General features: G+C 43.8%; 2 protein-coding genes across 3 annotated transcripts in view; one reads left to right on the top strand and one right to left on the bottom strand.

Annotated features, from left to right (window-relative positions):
- The window catches only part of LOC119655312 (basement membrane-specific heparan sulfate proteoglycan core protein), a 604,263-nt gene that overhangs the window by 194,073 nt on the left and 391,449 nt on the right, over positions 1 to 18,741 (bottom strand). The window lies entirely within an intron of this gene.
- LOC119655313 (glucose dehydrogenase [FAD, quinone]-like) lies at positions 11,943 to 14,068 on the top strand. Its single transcript, XM_038061146.1, has 3 exons — positions 11,943 to 12,224; positions 12,305 to 12,438; positions 12,498 to 14,068. The coding sequence occupies exons 1-3, from the start codon at positions 12,071 to 12,073 to the stop codon at positions 14,043 to 14,045; spliced, it is 1,836 nt and encodes a 611-aa protein (XP_037917074.1). The 5' UTR covers positions 11,943 to 12,070; the 3' UTR covers positions 14,046 to 14,068.

Here is an 18,741-nt window from a genome sequence, read left to right as displayed (position 1 = left end):
GCTCGCTCCTGTGTCCCGCCTCTTTTTTTTCCGCCCCCTTAAATTGAACTGAATATGTCGCTAAGGAGAAAACCGTTGGGAGGTGCAATTCCCCCGCTAGCAGCCATCGCGGTTAGGGTGCCTCCCTTGTGGCGGCGTGGTTCTGCCACGGACGTGCTTGAGAATTGCTCGTACGTCCGCTTGAAGGAGCAGCTAATTCGACGATTATAGGTAAGTAAGGAAGCAAAGCTTAATCACTTGTTGAATGAGCTTACGCTAGGCGATTGTACCCCCAGCCAGATCCTTCGAGAGATGAGGCAACTAGGTGAGGATAAGGTTGGCTTAGAGCTGCTAAAATCTCTCTGGCTACAGCGACTCTCGGAGAGCACCTTCCCATCATCTTCGCCTGCGCGGACCCTTGATCGCTGGAGGTACTGTCCGCCGAAAAGATATACAAGGTGTACGGGCGTTCCGTGATCGTGGAGGTTTCTCGAGACACAACTCGGGAAGTGGATGAACTCAAGTCCATGGTGACGACACTGACTGACGCGGTCACATAGCTCGCAGCGTTCAGGATGAAGATCTCGATCGCAATCACGTTCGAGGTCTGCTTGTCAAAAAGGACGATCGGGTAATCGCACGCCAGAACCCTCATCTGCCTCGACGATTTGCGGGTACCATTGCAAATACAGAGCCCAAGTGACTAAATGTACCACCGGCTGCACGTTTAACGGAACAAAAATCTAGGCTCGTTGGGTTCCTCGGCTATGGCTATCCGAACCGCAGAACCACGCCGCCTTACAATCTTCGACCACCTCAGCAGACGTTCCTTTCTGGTCGATACGGGAGCTGAGGTGTTGGTTCTCCCTGTACCTTGTCCGCACACCCTAATCCTGCAAAACTTACAACTGGTTGTCGTGAACTCTTCCCCCATTCGCAACTATGGCTACAGGCAGGTGGACGTGGGTCTCGAACTGCTCTGAAAGTTTTCATGGCGTTTGGTTTTGGTGGATATTATCATCCCCATATTAGGCGCAGACTTCCTGTGTCACTACGGGCTGTTGGTGATTCTGCAGAACAAGGCCTCGATGGAGCCCGCAACCTCACTACTGACGTCAGGGAAAGTTTCTTTCTGCAAAGATGACACTCTTTCAATTATTTTCGATGATTTGACGAAATAGCTGTTGGTCCTCTCCACTTCATTTGGTCCCTAAGCCAAATGGCGAATGGCGACCATGCGGAGACTATAGAGGTCTGAACGCTGAGGCATTTCCAGACCGATACCCCATCCCACTCATCCATGATTTTGCGCACTCGCTTACAAACTGCCGTGTTCTTACGACCTTGGATCTAGCCAAGGCGTATTACCAAATTCCTGCCGCTCCCGAAGGCATTCCGAAGACACCCATCTGCACCCCTTTCAGACTCTTCGAGTTCATCAGGATGACTTTCGGATTGTGCAATGCTGAGCAGACTTTTCAGAGGTTCATCCATTCTGTCTTGCGATACTTGTCGCTTCTTCTTCGGAATCTAAGCACTTGGATCATCTTGAGTCCATTTTTCAACGCTTCCTTGAGGCATTTTCAACTTCTGTTGAGGCTGGTCACAATATCCAGCCTGACCCAAAACAGCGTGCAAATGATAATTAAAGGGCCGAAGGGGTCTAGGGGGTTACCAATAAATAATCCTATCAGAGAACCCTTTATTCTATCAACTGTCAACCATCTGTTGGTATGCTTGAATTGCTTGGAGAGGCGCCAAATTTTAAACCGAATTCCGAACCAATCGAAAGCAACTGGCACATATCAGCCTCGATCATGTCTCCTGATTAAACAATGAACGCATCAACAATGCAACTTGAATAATTGAATTGTAATCAAAGTAGTCATGTTTTCACTAACTATTTCATCGGCATATCTGCTGGGTTGGACTCATGTCAATCAGACAATTATCTCGGAAATTAATTCAATTCCTGCAAATAACTGGTCTTGACATCAACAATGAAACTGATCCATCGACGACAAAGTGATTCCAATCTATTTTCTTGGCATGTTCTTCCAATGAATAATTAAAATTATTTCAGTCCATTTAGTACTCCCCGGGTAGACCAGAAATAGTAAATTTGTGTCACGAAGATAGTGCCAGGGAATGACTATGTATGGCAGTTGACGCACCCACCCTCGTCCACTTAGCATTAAGTATGTGCAGTATGTGATGCATATAATGGATGTCTTGATCTAGTTTTCAGAGTGCTTGATCATAAATCGATCAATTAGACTGACATGTCCATCAACATGCATGAATTGTTCATGTTCAAGTGCGTGGAGTACTGGGAAGACATAGATTGTCCAGTGTGTTGCTGGACGATTCCGGCTTGTGGTAAGAGCTAGACACCCACAAGTGTTAACTAGTGTTTGCAGATTGAGTTATCAGTTTGAAAAATCTGCATTCTTACGATGGTTTCAAGACATGATAGGGTAATTAGTTGGTGCATGCTAGATGACCTATTTTGTGATGCAATCTTGATTCTTTGAGTTAATACCACATATATTCAGCTAAGCTCCTTCACTCTTGTGCTTCCTACGACCTCTGGGACGAATTCAAATAGGAACGAGATTGCAGATGATGATCGTTGATTAGTCAGCGCATATTAATTAACCTTCTTCCAAGAAGCGGTCTTACCTAGAGTTAATTATTTAGAGGGAAAACTCTCAGTGCTTCTTCCAGTTTTCCAGAGCGAAGCCATGTCGCCTCATTCAGTTACAAAACTTTCTTCAAATTCAAATTAATAAAGTGATATAAACGCTTCCCTAGTTGCAGTTCTGAGGTATGCACATCCACCGGGAAAAAGTTCTGAAACCATTTCCACCTTGGAAAACGGAAAACAACCAGACGATCTCACTCAAAACTTTTCCGACTACATCCTAGCTCCTTTCTCGCCCCTTCGTAATCTAACCCCTTTCTCGAAAATCCACTATTTATTATTAATAACTTGTATCCTTCCAATACCAACACTCCATGCCACAAGAAAAATAATTTTCCTATCCATTTTCTGGACTATCTGAAAACAACAGACGGAAGTATGGAAAATACGAAAATTTTCCCACCACGTGTATTATTTACGGTTCACCTGCCATCATCATGTCTGACAGTGGTGAGAGTATCTTTTTGTTTTTCTTGAGAGCGTACCGTGGAAAACTAAAAGAAAATTAACACTTTCTCTTTTTCAATCCGTCGTAGTTGGTCCTGGTCCCTTCCGCTCTGGTCGATCGTCGAAGGTGCAAACAGAGAATGTATGGATGCTTATGTGAATGTCGTCGTCTTATCACGTCTGATTAAAAAACGTGATCTCATTGGAAAAAGTCAGATACGAAATGCGTTTTCCATCCAAGCGAGTGAGTGGCTGACAGCCTAGCATCGCTGAGGAAATGAAGTGGAAAAGTGATGGTTTTTCACCAAGAAGATGACAGGACTCTGATGCGAGCGCATGTTCATGTTCATTTCCTTCCTTTCCACTCGATATTTCCTCTAATTTGAAGTCTAAAAAAAAGAAGCCCCATGCGGGAAGGTCCTTCAGATTGTTCAAAAATAATGGGATTTAAAAAAGTCACCAATCCTCCTACAACTCCTTCTGAATCCTTAAGATGATATTCATCCTACCAGTTCTAAAGAAAGAGCCTCATTTCTGTGTCCTTTTGTCAACAAGCATTTATAAATATAGAAGCCGTCGGTGTCCCGGCAGAGAGTGCAACACAGGTCCTTTTGTACTGCAAGATTCCTCCCATGTCCTTTTCCAAACAATCCTACATTCCAAGTTGATTTTTCCGTTCTAAATTATTTCCGCAAATCTTCATTGTCGATGGTGGTTTCAATCTTTTGTAACGAATTCCGATTTCTACAGTTGCCATTGTTACGTGACTAAATATTTTATAAACTACGAGCCGTATGCCCTGATTTCGACTAAAGATATCCTTCGATACCGGTACAGAGCAAAGGGTGAAAAAAGACTCCACTCAAAGTACGAGCAGTGAGGTTGGTATGCCTCCTTACATCTCTTATGAAAGAAGGAAAAGAAAACATTTCTCAAGCTTCATCACACAAGCATGTCCTTGGCGTGAGGCAGAAGGACTTCACTAACAAACAAACAGAATGTTCCCTCGGATTGTACTGGGGTATTTTGTACTCATTTAGTCCTGCTTTGAAATCGGAAACGAGATTTCATTGAAATTTAACGCAGCCGAAATTGTTTGTATCCCCCTGCAGGCTTGACTTGTAAGCGGATACTAAACACAGCTCAAAATTTCAGTCATAGTCAACCCTCTTCCGAGCCGTTTTTCGTCCTGTGAGAATTCTTCATGTAATTCATCCCTGGAGATATTTGTTGCCGGGTTTTTATATTCGAATCCTGCCTTGCTCTCCGGCAAGGATATGCTTTCATTTCAGACGACGATACTATGCTTGCCTAATAGAATGCCGAAGGATCTTAGGTTGTGGTCCGGTAAAATCACATAGAAAGGATGGAAGAGGAATGGTTTGTCTCCGGCACCACGTGAACCGATAATATACAGATCATTTGAAAGTCATGAGGTTAGGTCTATACGTCCTTAAATCTCTCGGATACAATACCATTGCAGCCAGGACCATTTTCTACTTTTTCACCCCGGACAAGATGATGCACCCCCGATGTGGCTTCCAGGAGTCATCTTAATCTTCCCTTACAATAGCACAAGTACATAGTGCATTACCGCAAAAGTATCATGCGGTCCGGATTATAAACCAGGAACTGACTAGGCCAATTTGATATTCCTGCGGTGTCCTCCTTTAAAAAAAAATAACGACCTGATTTTCTCTCAATCCTCGATGGATACCCTCAAGAAACATTGACCTTCTCGGTCACCACTTGATTGCAATGCAAGTTAAAATGTAAAAGAGTCCTTCCATCCACCTCTCCTTCGATACATGTTTCCCGTCACAGCATGTCCTGTTTGCTGTTTGGTGTCGACTATCTTTTTATGTGTTGAAACTTTTAGATGAAAGGAAAAGAATAGAAACAGGAAGTTTCGAGGACATCGAAACCGGAACACGAGTGACCAAGTTCCGATTTCAATTTTCTATTTCAAAAGAAACAGGACGAGAAAATTTACACGTTTCAGGTTGATTAAAGAACGTTTTATGAAGTTTTGGATAGTTCAGAGGAGAAGTAATTATGAATAGGCGGAAGAGTTGGTTTGTTTACATCCGGACAATATAGGAAAGGATCCTTTTCGCATCTTGAGATATGGAGAAATTTCTCCCCAAAACATTACTTAACAAGTCGGAATACACGACGACGCTTCGTCTATAAAGGTTTTGTGCTTACGTTGTGTGAGGAATTTCCAATTGTTAATAATGGTCGGGGTTTTGCCAAACTTTTCAAAATTAAACTCTATGTTATTACTTATATAATAATAATATAATAATCGTTGGCGCAACAATCCATGTTGGATCAGGGCCTTGAAGTGTGTTAGAGCACTTCATTCAAGACCGTAACGTTACACTAGGAGGCAATGTGGTCAGCATTGCGCGTTATTACTTATAACCGTACTAAATTTTGTACTTCTAGGATCGCTTTCGGGTAAATATCTAAAGTATACCATCAATTTTGAAAAGTACTAACAGAGCCCTTTCGTTTGATACCCCACATGACCATACTCGGTGGGAAAAAAATTCACAGCCCCTTTCAAATTTATTTGGAAGCACCCCTCACAGTCAACACAAAATCGCGCCAATCGCTATCTGTAAAGTGATTCTTACAAACTTTGTGACAATTGGTTTAGCCATTTTCAAGTAAATTGATTGTGATAGACAGACAGATAGAACTAAGGATCGAAACACAAGGCAGGACAACCGTACTCCGAAAACCGAAATTCAAAAGAACGCCAGGATGGTCTACTAAAGCGATGGACGAGCAAACATTCATAGAGGTGTGGTTAGACCTGCATAGCAAAGCAGGCACCTCCATGGATAGAACTCACCATTCCACACAAAGCATCTGATGACGCATCGATACTTAGCAGATGCTCAATCCTCACTAGAAGACCTAATTTTTGGTGGAATAGTGAACCTGTCAGCTTCGATAGATTTGCCAACGAGGAGCATGGGTATAGGGGAAGCCCGCAAGAACCTCAAGCTCGCTATTCAGCGGAATTAGAGAGAATGTTTTAAGGACCTCCGTTCGGAAGCGGACACGAATCCGTGGGGTAGCGCCTGTAAAATCATGACAGGACAATTCAGAGGCCGTTCATCTCCGCAGACCACGTGCCCTATCCTCATAATTCAAGGGTTATCTCCCTAACAAGAGGAGGGAATCGACGCCTTCCAGCGCCCCCTGAATTACGGGAAAAGACACAAGAACGGGCAGAAAGCACGAGATTGTGATACAATGTAAAGACACTGATGAAATCACGACCAAGGAAGATATTCGCGAGGCCTTACTAAAGCGGTTTTGTCCACCTGGTTTTTATGATTTCGCAATCAGAGGACTGAGAAATGCATACGGAGGCCGGCAAACGGTACCTATAGGCTTACCAGCTGAAGTAGCATTCAAACTGCTGCGGCTGGTAAAGTCAAAATAGAGGGAGCAGGTGTCCTTCAGGCATTGGTTGAGATGCATAGAATTTGGCCACATAGCGGCGAAATGCTCCGATACCTGTGAGACCAAAAGATGCAGAAATTGTGTGGGAGAAGGTCATATATTCAGGGAGTGCAAGGCTGAACCTAAATTTATGCTTTGCAAGGCGAAAAATGGCGTCGACTGTCGCCATGCTGCAGGCAGCAGCAGATGCCAATTGTTTAGGAGAGGCAAGTCTTACTCTCGCAGACCCTCTATGAGAAGGGAATGGAAGCTGCCATAATCAGCGAGCCTTGTCCTTATACCACATTGGCAAGGAGAATGCCATGGTTTGTCAGTGAACATTATAGCAGGTAATTTTCAGTCAGATCGAATATGGGCTATGCACGATATGCGTTCCCGTGGAGCCGGCTTAAGGCTTAAGCAGGTTATATGGCCCAGCAAGCAAGAATGCTTCAAGGAACTTTGCCCAAAAGCAGACCAAAGCTAAGGGAAATAGCGTGCAGCGTGATTATGAAGTAGATGATAGGGCAAACGCCACAAGTGACCAGCTCACATCTTCTGCTCGATTTCCTGGTGGCACACGTCGCCCCGGATATAGGGGACAGAAAAAAAGACATAAGCAGGCAATGGTAGGTTACATTATCCCTGTGGTAAGTGAGGAGAAACTTGCAGAGAGTTGCCGGAGAATCGGTGATAACAAAGCTCCCGGTCTGGATGCTGTTCGGAATAGAGCTCTTAAACTCGCAGTTAAGGCCAGAGCCCACTGGTTTATCAGCGTGTTTGAAACGTGCATAGTAGAAGGAGTTTCCCCTGTTCGTGAAAGATTCAAAAACTAGTTTTGTTCCCGAAACCGCTCCATTTGCCTCATCGACATGGTAGGAAAGATGCTCGAAAGGGTCATCTACAATAGACTTCTGCTACCATTAAATATAAGAATGGAGCAATAATTTGGATTTCGACAAGCCCACTCAACGACCGACGGCCTAGATATTATTCTGAAGCAAGTTCGAGACGCGATGTCGTCTAATAAATGCTATGTCGTGGTGACGTTAGACGTCAAAAATGCGTTCGTCTCTCTAAATGTGACGTCGATTCCACCAGTCACCATGGAGGAGCTGTTGGAGATCTATAGTCGAACAGGCGCCAGCAAAGCCGCGGATCTGAACGGCGCACTGAATAAGGGCCGCAAGCGCCAAATTTGTAAACAGAGTTATTCTAGGCGTATATGTCTGAGGGTATTTTTCTGGCACCATGGAAGCGACAGAGGCTGGTGCTGCTCCCAAAGGCTAGGAAACCTCTAGGGAAATCGTCCTTCTATAATAGACGCACATGTTTTCTCGACACTATGAGGAAAATGTTGGAGGGGTAATTTATAATAATTTACTCCCGGTAGTCACGAGCCAAGGATGTCTTTCAGATCAGAGGTATGGGTTCAGCCAGATCAACCGTTGATGCCATCAAAATGGTTACTGGTTTGGGCGAAAATGCAATTCACGGAAGGGGTTGTACAAGCAAGTATAGCGTGGTGATGACCTGGGTCATGAGGAATGCATTCAACTTGGCCAATTGGAACTCAATATGAAAGTCTCTGGCGGTGACTGGTGTTTCCTTATACCTCGCTGCTATTGTCGCTAGTTACTTGCAAGAGCGGACGGTCTGGTATCACACCGATGATGAACCCAAGGAGTACGCTGCCTCCGTATAATAATGTACTAAACCTTCCGGATCCAGAGGAGGCGATGGTGGTGGATTACGGCGGCAATATAGCACTGAATGTGGTCGCAAAGGGCCTCGATGATACTGAGCTGTACTCAAGCAGAGCAATCAATGCTGTTAAGGCCTGGTTAGAGAGCGCTGGACCGGCACTTGCAGAGGAAGAAAAACGGAAGCGATCCCCTTCACGAAGCGACGCAAGAAAAATTACGCCTGTATTAGAACTGGGAATCGTATAATCACTTAGAAGCTGGCCAGCAAATACTTGGGAGTGATGACAGTCGGGAAACTAAATTTTAAGCAGCCCGTAGAGTATACTTGCGAAAAAGCATCGAGCGCGAGTATGACTCCGGCAAGAATGACGCCAAACCTAGGAGGGCCGCAACATACTTGCAAACTACTAGTAGCCAGGATGGTGAGTTCTATCTTGCTGTATGCAGTCCCAGCTTGGGAAAAAGCGTTGCATATTTTAGGCAATGTACGTAAACTGAGTGCGGTCTAAAGAAGAACAGTCTCAACGGTGTGTTCTGTCTTCTCAGATGATGCCGCGTTCGTCGTCTCGGGAATGATGTCGATTGACGTCCTGGCAGACGTGATGATGAAGATATATAACATTAGGTCTATCTCTCCTTTATCATAGGTGAAAAAAGCCGAAACGAAGAGATCCATAAGCAGATGGCAACAGCGATGGGAGCAGTCAGAACTGGACTTACAGGTTGATCCCTTTCATCGGGGAGTGGCTGGAGAACCCAGTCTCTCATCGGCCATGGAGAGTATCGTCAGTGCTTGTACAGGTGTAAATTGGATACTTCACCTGATTGTCCAAACTGCGATGAAGTCCCAGAGGACCCAGCGCGCATATTCTTCTAATGTGCTAGGTTCATGAAAGATAGGAGGAAGCTAGAGGAAGCCCTAGGTGAAGTGCTATCATCAGAAAATTTTATCCGGAGAATGGTAGCTTGCCAGGAAGATTAGGATGCGATCAACTCTATGATCGCAGTAATCTAGGATAAACTGCAAAAAGCAGAAGAAGTGAGGAACGCGCTTTTATGAACCCCGCGGGTAGACCGAAGGAGATCTAGCTACAGTTAGCTAACTCCGCTTCGTGATGTAATATCTAAAGGTGATTCCACGGTGTAGGGAGGGGAGGAGTTTGGGAGGGGAGGAGTTTGGAAGTCGGCGGTGGTTTTAGTGTGCAAAAATCCTACACTTTGGCGTGCCCAGGTCAAAGTCTTTTGAAGATCTCCAGGCAGACAGACAGATAGACAGATGGACAAAAAGGCAGACATCGAACTGATTCTAATAAGCTTTTCTTTTACACAAACCCTAAACAGAATAGAAAACCAATATACGAATCGTCTATATGGATCATGCCTCGCTGATTTGAAATCAGTCATGGGGGGAACCTGCAATCTGAGTGACTCAAGTCTACCGCAGTCTCTCATAATGTAGATGATAAAAGCGCAATCCCAAGGTGTAGATGAGAAAAGTGCAAGAACTTTAAAACCTTGTAGATAGCTGAGAAAGTAATGAGGAAGTAAGTAAGAGGCTTGAGGTCTATAGTGGAACTGACACCTGTGAACGTCACGTTCCTTAGGAGTTATTTGGCTTCAGGATAAACATTATACTCACAGGGATCATAAAGCATACAGGCCAAAAGGATTATTGAACCCCAAATTGGCATGCCTGGAAAGAGGCCTGTCCGCGTCTTCTCAAACAAATGGTTGGCATTTCTTTTCCTATTTACTTTGTTCGCCTACCACAAAAAGAGTATAAGGGAAGCCGTGGTCCAATCTAACCAGTGCGTAATATCCCCAGTTGACGAGAAATAATAGCGGGAAATATGTGTGAGGATCGACGACAATAATGACCCAGGTTGGATTACACTACCAATGGTCCAATTTATTCACTGGAGAAAGAATAGTTTTGTGTCCAGAAGAATAAGCAAAAGTTGGTGTTGTTTTTGCAGTTTAATGAGGCACCTGAACACCTACAGGATGTAATGCAAAAAGTATAGTAATTTACAGTAGACTGTTGCCCATCGGCGACAACGGCCATGGCTTTTCGGATCTCTTTTATAATTTTTGGTCACTTTCCACCTTCAAACTCTCGAATGTATGAGGCCAGCACCGGCCGATGTCCCAGCCGGGCCGTCGGTCAAATCGATTTTGGCTCCTAAGCCTTTCCAACGTCGGATTTTTTATGGTCGTTCACTAAATTTAAGGTCAGCTAGGCCTTCACGGAATTTGCTTCCTTGGTCTGAACAAATTTAGTAAGATAATTTACATTGGAGACAAATAGCATGTTTAGATTTCGATTATGTTGTCGGTCAATGCCGTGGGGTTGCCAAAATTTCTTTACCCGATTGCTGGTAAACAAATGAATTTTGGAGTCCGCGTGGATAATTTAAGTGGTCTAGATAAGATGTTTACTTTCCTCATGGCCTTAACGTCGCAAATTTAGGCCCCTTCCAGGTGTTGTCAATTTGACGTATCGTTTGCCTTTCAAGCAATTCGAGTTACACGGAAACAAACTCTAAATTCATTCTGTTCTTGAACTTGTAAGGGATGTACAAGCCAATGAGTAAGACCATTGATGTTGAACCAGGAACCCCGACAAGTTGAGACTGCTTTAATTGGGACTCCAGGACAGCGGTTAGCCCTTTTGACATCTGATGATTTTAGAATTTTTTGTGCGTTGCTGTTTAATGTTCCCTCGGAAAGAGCTTGGAGAAAATTTGATTTTGAGGGTTTTTTAAAGAACTTTATTTACATCCCTGGAAGGCCTTGTTAGGAGCTCTCAAGAATTGTTTTTCACCTGCTTTCTGCCTATGAGGTCTGGCTATGTGGGTAGGTATCTGAGCATTGCTCTGTCGTCTTCCATGTGTGACCTCTTCAGTGCCATTTTTGCCTTATAACTAGTTCATCAGATTATTATTGTATGAGGTGTGTTCTATCGAAGCGCTACCCTATGATGTGGGTCAAACTAGAACGGATGGATTACAAAGAATAAAGAGAGATGGTGATACCAGAATGCTGATTCTTTTCAAACCTTGTTCTGCGGATTCTGGCACCTCGTGGTCATAGGGTCAAAACCGTGAATTCACTAGGTCTTTAACAATTTGATCAAATCTATTCCCCTTTCAGTAGTAATAGGGAAAAATTTCTAAATGGGCTTTTAATTTAGCCGCCCCCCCTCCCTTGCCATATCAACTACTATCAAACAGTCAAGATAGTTTGATCCAAACAATTATAGATTGGCACCAGGAAACTAAACAATTTTGTGTAATTTTCCGGTTTACAAATTAGAACTTCTCCTCATTGTCTAGAGGAATTTGTGACTCGGGGCTGAAAATATGTAAATAATGTCGTCTGCAGATAAATATTTAGGAAAACACAAGAAAAAAACTTGAAAATCATCACAATAAAGTTAAATTGCTCTTTAATTCTATTTCTTGCTCTGAAAATCTTTTATTACCGTCAATCTATGAATGGAACTAATTCTTTATCTGGGCTTACCCTTAATTGCAATATTTTATTGCGCCCAGATAGGTGCGTAGATGATAACGAATTGTAACTCATTTAGGAATAATTTTTTGTATAAATTAAGAATTTTGGAAGAGCTACTTCGACTCCATTTTGGGTTGGCTCAGTTGACTGTGGAATCACCAGAACAAAAAAGATATTTAGAGGAAAAAAGGGGTCCTGCAGTGTTCGTCCTTTTGTTCAGTTTTGTTAGGCAAGAAATCAGGATAGGCAGACAAGCATGGATCTACTGGATCCACAATGTGCTGCCACCAGCGTGGGAGTGGCTAATCCGCTGATGATGCATTTGGTGACCACTCTATTGACATCGTATTGTAATACATCATCCCCGGATATGTGGCCCGAGGACTATGGACCATTGGCCTTAGAATACGGTACTATTATCTTGAATATGTTTTTTCTTTTCCTCTTTCCTTTTATCCGATCTTTAACCAGGGTATTGGTTTCTTTTCAGGACCTGAACAATATGACTTCATAGTAATTGGGGCTGGATCAGCGGGAGCTGTTGTTGCGAATCGCCTTTCCGAAAATCCTGCTCAGAAAGTTCTATTGATTGAAGCTGGCGGCGATCCTCCTATTGAGTCTGAGGTAATGCGCTCCACTCAACCTATCCTCAACGAATAATATGACTTCCCTCTTCATTCTAGATTCCAGGCCTCCTTACGAGCCTCCAAGAAACTGAATTTGATTGGTCCTACCCGACAAGATCCAACGGCAACTCGTGCCTTTCAATGATCGAGGAGAGTTGCATATGGCCACGCGGCAAATTATTGGGAGGATCAAGTTCAATAAACGGAATGCTGTACGCTCGAGGAAACTCATATGACTATGATAATTGGGAGCGACAAGGGAACCCAGCTTGGGATTGGCAGACCGTCCTGAAATATTTCAAACTTTCCGAAGATTTTCAAGGACGTGATCGATACAATGCCCATGGTGTTGGTGGGCCACTGAATGTAGAACCATTCCGGTCTCCCAGAAAGGATCAAAGGATGATCCTGAAAGCCTCCGAAGAGTTGAATTATCGGCAAGTTGATGATTTTGTGGATGGAAATGATATCGGGTTTGGCTATCTTTACGGAACTTTAAAAGATGGAAGAAGGTTTAGTACAGCCAAAGGTTACCTAACAAGGATTCGAGATAACCTGCATGTAATCAAACACGCAGTCGCTACCAAGATTAATTTTGACGCAGAAAAAAAGGCTGAATCAGTTACATTTGTCCTGGATGACATGCACGAGATGACAGTAAATGCAACCAAGGAAATAATTGTGTCAGCGGGAGTCATCGAATCACCTAAGCTTTTGATGTTGTCCGGAATAGGTCCAAGGAAGCACCTGACTAATTTAGGTATTCCCCTGGTACATGGTGCTCCCGTTGGTGATAACTTGCAAGACCACCCGGCAGTTCCATTGTTCCTAAGCCTTGAAGATCAAGGAAAAACAAACGAATCGACTGTCCTCGATGGAATTTATGACCAATGGATTCATCGTGTAGGACCGATGGGGATGGGAGTTCTCAACATAGGAGCCTTTGTGAACACCAAGAGAAATGCGATCAAGTATCCCGACGTGCAATACATCTACTTGCCAGTACCGAACTTTTCGAGGTTCGGGGCTCGTTATAAGCCAGGTGTTCGTCAAAGTATCCTTCATCGACTTAGCCCCAATGATCGTCTGATGGTTGTTTTTGTGGCCGCTCTGAATCCTAATTCACGTGGTAGGGTACGCTTAGCTAGCACCAACTATAAGGACAAACCATTCATTTTCCACAATATGCTAAGTGATGATCAGGACATCGAAACATTGATTCGAGGGATTAAAAAACAACTGGAGTTCGAGACGACAAGGTCCTTTGAAAGAAGTAACGCCAAATTCCTGAAGGTTGACTTGCCAGCTTGCAACGAGTTTCCTTATCAAAGTAATGAATATTGGCGGTGCTATGTCAGACATATGACGACGACCGTTCACCATCAAGTTGGCACCGTGAAAATGGGTCCTCCTATGGATCCTACTGCAATTGTCGATCATCAGTTGCGGGTACGTGGCGTGAAGGGGTTGAGAGTTATTGATGCAAGTATAATGCCAACGTTGATTAGTGCTAATACCAATGCGGCAGCGATTATGATTGGTGAAAAGGGCGCGGATTATATTAAGAGTAACTGGAATATGAGAAGATATGTCAGAGCAGGTTAATAAAAGCGGATGTCCTTTATGATGCAGAATATTAGTTTTATTTTTTGGGGGCTCGTTGATGGACCATTCAAGAATTAACTACTGGGTAGAATTGAGGTTAATTTTTGGCTGTCTTATATGGCGGTATTAACTGGGACAACATTTGTAGTAAAGGCGTGAAATTCGCAGGACCTTTCCCAAAGGATATTAGCTCAGATGATATTGTTTGGTGAACAGAGTTTCTATTTGCCTGGAATCTTCATTTCCTCTCTGGGTGTCGTTTTGACTTCGTTTCACGCGTTTTCCTTGTGAGTTTTCTGATCTTGAAAAATTTTCTATTCCAATCTTTGCCTTTCTCGGTAGTCTTTCTCGTCCCTTTTTGATTTCAGATTCCTTAAGGTACTGCAGTGTTTCCAGTTAGATTCATATGTCCTCTTTGGCCTCTCGTTCTGAATTTTATCAGCAAAAAGGTAGAGAACTCATTTTTATTGATGACGATCACGAACTATGGCATGGGGTTCGTACCAGGGGAGAGGCAACTCATCAGACGCAGCCCCACCTTTGACTGGGTGCGAATTATATCCAACGCAAGTTCGCCCACAGTTCGGACCAAAGTCTGGGTGGAGCTACATAATTTTTGTTTACGGATTTAGGATCCTAAGTCCATCCATGTGTTTGGCGAATTATAAAAGGGAGCGTATAGCACCTGAGAGCTACTTTGGCAACGCTGCTCCCAGGGCAGAGGTGAGGCAGCATCTGATGAGTTGCTTCTGCCCTGGTACGAAACCATAGCCGCCTTGAAAAAGAAGAGTTCGTGGACCAAAAATAGTGAGAATAAGTTGCTCTCCATTTGACCCGGTCCGACATCAAGTGGATGCGGACTTAGGACTTAGGACTCCTCAATTTATGTTAGCATTCTCTAACCTTAAGGGGAGTATACCGGTTTATGCCAAGTGCACGCTTGCTGTTCATACCAATGAGCTTGAAGTCTACCTAACATCCCTGTAATCTTCGGATATCGATTACCGATTTGGAAAAAGGGGCGTCAAATGCCAAGTTTAAGGCGCTCTTGCCTTTGGTTTGAAGTATAAACTCCAGCCAGCAGGAAACTTTATAAAAATCTTTCAGAAGGCTACCCCGGTTGCCTTGCTACTAGGTAAAACCCTTATTCGCGTTTCAATTGAATCCTGTTCGACTCCCCAACTGAGGTCACCTGTAGAGTGTGACAATGTCCTCTCCGCAGATAACAGCAGTTTTGGAGATTCAACAACTTTTAAGATTAACAGCTTTTGGGCTCGGTTGCAACAGAACTTTTGAAACTGGCTGTCGAGCAGGCTTCCCCATGGGAGACATCGACTTCGCTGACTTTTTTGACGCCAATCATTTTGATTTTCACTTTGTCAACTCTTTTACGTAGAAAGTACGTTCTCATGAGGTATAATGCTATTGCAATCTTACATGAAAAGTCCTTAGGATTGACGTAGTTTTTTTCCTAATAATCTGGTGGAGCCCCACCCGCTCTACACACACAGCTACGTTTTTTGAAGTTGAGTCGTTTGGCGGAGTTTCTAGACTGGGTACTATAATGCGGCTATCTTGCCATCTACTGAATGTCGGGCTCTCTTTTTCTCCGCGGAAATAGGGAGTACCGTTACTGCCGTCATGGATTCAAAGTAATTCCTTGGAAAATTCTGAAGAAAAAATACCTAGGGGATGATATCTGCCACCTAGTGAAATGGGAATTCCTTGAAATGGTTTCTGAATATCTTTCATGGAAAATTGCCTATTCTAATGGACAACGTAAGCCTGGAGAAGGTCGGAGCCGACGGTAGAAGAAGGCACTGCAAAAGAAAGTAAATCCCGTTGGGAATGAAGACATGGACATGGACGTTTGAAGCCAGGAAGTAGCACCTTCGATGGAAGGCGGAAAAAAACTATTACCCGTGGTGAGGGCCATACTGAAAGCAATAAACTTTTCGGTCAGTGGTAATACGCGCAAAAAGCATAAGATCAGCCCACCTTTGGTAAGGATCGGTTTCATGTGCTCTGCACTAAGGCTTTTTTTAAGGTTTTTCGGGAGGGTTAGAACCAAAATGGTTGGGGGTAATCAGAGAGAGGGAGCTTAGTCCCTGCTTTGGAAATACTGACACGAAAACGAAAAAAAGCCCCATATCCGCAAGCGATAATCTCATTTTTGACCGCTAACTTGGAAAGCCAAGATTTCAGGGGGCAACTTATCATTCTGCGAGAGTATTTGTGGAAGTAAAACTTGGAGCTTGGACAGAAGCCAAGCTTTATTAACTAAGTAGCCCCATTTGCAGTGCATTGATGAGACTACCTTAAAGTAATTCTCGCAGGTATTCCAAGCGATGGGCTGTGACGACCGACCTAAGATCACCACTGTAAACATCCAGTTGAGCACAACAGAGCCTATCGAATGTGTGTCACCCAGTCCACAAATAAAGGTAGGGGGAATCATGCACAACACAAATCAGGCGCTGGAGAGGAAGATTCATGAGTTTCAAGTAGGATGGATCCACTAATGTGGAGGATTTCAGCTTGGTGATCAAACTGGACTAAAAGAATCCGATCACAGGAGGTTGTACTTTTTCCTGAAAGGATTGAAATTCGATGATATCATCAAACTGTCTGGACTGGACTGTCTAATCCCAACCTCCGAAAATTTGTTAAATACATTTGAAAGAAAAGTCCTTCGGCAAATTTTCGGAACAGTTCGTGGCCGTGATGGATGGCAAATTCGGTACAGCCATGAGTTGTATGAACTGATCTAGATGAGCTAGAAGTCTCGAAATTCGTTAAAATACAGCGGCTTAAGTGGGGAGGGCATATCCAACGAAAGAGCCACGATCGCATGTCTGAAAAGGATATGAATGGACTACTGTCGACGGAACAATATTACGACGAAGATCGAGGGCACGGTGGGAGAGCACAATATGTACGGACGCCGAGGAACTACCAGGCTTCAAAAATTCAAGGACGCGGTTATGTGAACGAGATAACTGGAGGACAACGATCCAGGCGCCAGAGCCCGAGGTCAGGCTGTACTGCGAGGATAATGATGTTCTTACTGAAGAACGTCATCTTTATTTGCAGACTAGTAAGGAATATAGGCTTTAACTCAAACAATATTCAGAAAATTACGACATTTTCGTTGCGTTTTTTAGAGTGGAATTGCGGTCAGAGGATAAAGCTTACATTGGCAGAACCCTCGTATGAGACCTCAAACTGGTAAAGGGACTGCAAATTAAATTCCACCTGTTGGACCTACTTCATGGACCGAACTATCCTGATGCCTGTTTATGAATCCTGGAGTCAAATCAAGCAACCATATTGGGGCATTTCTGTACCCTACGTAGTTGTGGTCATCTTAAAGCACCAGGTTAATGAAAAGGGGAGAAACTTCACAGTTAACTCTTTTTCCTATGACTCTTTTTGTCCTCCGTCGAAGCACGAACTATAAGTTGCAGCAAGTTTCCGGGAAAGATTTGGTGGCAGCTAAAGCGTATTGTGAGCCGACAGTGATGGTGCGTAGTTGACTCGCTATGCCTCACATGGGGGTTCATAGCAACCATTTTGAATTTTTCATAAGGTGTGACGCGAAGACTCAACTTATGATATTTATTGAGGAAGTGGCAAATGTCACCCTAGAAGAGAGAAGCTATTTGATTTCATCATTTCAGATGGTTTCATTACGGAATACAGGCTGAATATTAAAGACAATGAACGGCGCCTCGCGGTAATGGTGACGAAGATCTTGTGTTGGATTTGTGGAGTAACATCCCATGATCATATCCTGAATGAGTGCATTTTTGATCGAAACACGACTGAAGGAATCGTGGTCATTGTCATGTTTCTCGGTCCCATTTTGCACAGACTTCCTCCATGTGCCCAGTTTCAACTGGCGTTAATTGCCTAGTACTGAAAGGATGAGATAAGTGGAGTTTTTGTCCTATCCGGGCTTATCTTCGAACTACAGTAAGAGTCATAAGGGAAACAGTATACGCAAAGCAGCAAAGGATATCAGGGAGGTCTATGAAAGCATTGGAGGAAGAAACGTTCATTAAAGTATGGTTAGGCCAGCCTACCAAGGCCGGCGGCCCTACGGAGAAGACACCATGTAAGGCAATGCATCACCAAGGCATGTGGCGCGTCCATGGTTAGGAGATGTACATTTACTAGTAGAAGATCAAACTGTGAACTGTCCAGCTTTCGAGAACGGTAGGTAAGATCGATCAGGGGAAAAGACCATACCTACAAGAAAACCCACAATAACCTTAAGTTGGCCGTCAGGTGGGGAAAGAGGAAATGTTTTAAACAGCCCTGTTAAAAAGCAGGCATCAACCCGTAGAGAAGTGCCTATAGACCCGTGATGGGATGACTAAAGGGCCGTTCATTTTCACAGATTGGGTGGTTTACCCTCTTGTTGGAAATCATTCAAAGGTTCTTCCTTCAGTTAGAGAGGAACACTGACCAGTTTCTAGCGACCATTGGATTTGACAGAAATTACGGCAGTCACCAGAGACGAGTTGTTGGAGATCTGCGGTAGAATAGGTGACAGAAAAGCCCCCGGGTTTGGACGACATACCGAATAAGGTCTTTGAGCTCGCCGTGAAATATAGACCAGACATGTTCGTTGAGTTATTCCAAGTGTACATGCATACAAGTTTATACAGGTTTAAACTAGATACTTTAGCTG

This window comes from Hermetia illucens, chromosome 4, assembly GCF_905115235.1.
Source record: "Hermetia illucens chromosome 4, iHerIll2.2.curated.20191125, whole genome shotgun sequence".
In the NCBI taxonomy this organism is placed as follows: domain Eukaryota; kingdom Metazoa; phylum Arthropoda; class Insecta; order Diptera; family Stratiomyidae; genus Hermetia; species Hermetia illucens.
Note: the sequence above shows the minus strand (reverse complement) of the source record. Positions and strands in the feature narration are given on the sequence as shown.

Bases quoted from the DNA above. Each gene is read 5' to 3' on its own strand.
- LOC119655313 (XM_038061146.1), top strand. From the start codon at position 12,071: ATGGATCTACTGGATCCACAATGTGCTGCCACCAGCGTGGGAGTGGCT. The intron at 12,225-12,304 runs GTACTATTATCT...GTTTCTTTTCAG, and splicing joins ACCATTGGCCTTAGAATACG to GACCTGAACAATATGACTTC. The intron at 12,439-12,497 runs GTAATGCGCTCC...TCTTCATTCTAG, and splicing joins ATCCTCCTATTGAGTCTGAG to ATTCCAGGCCTCCTTACGAG.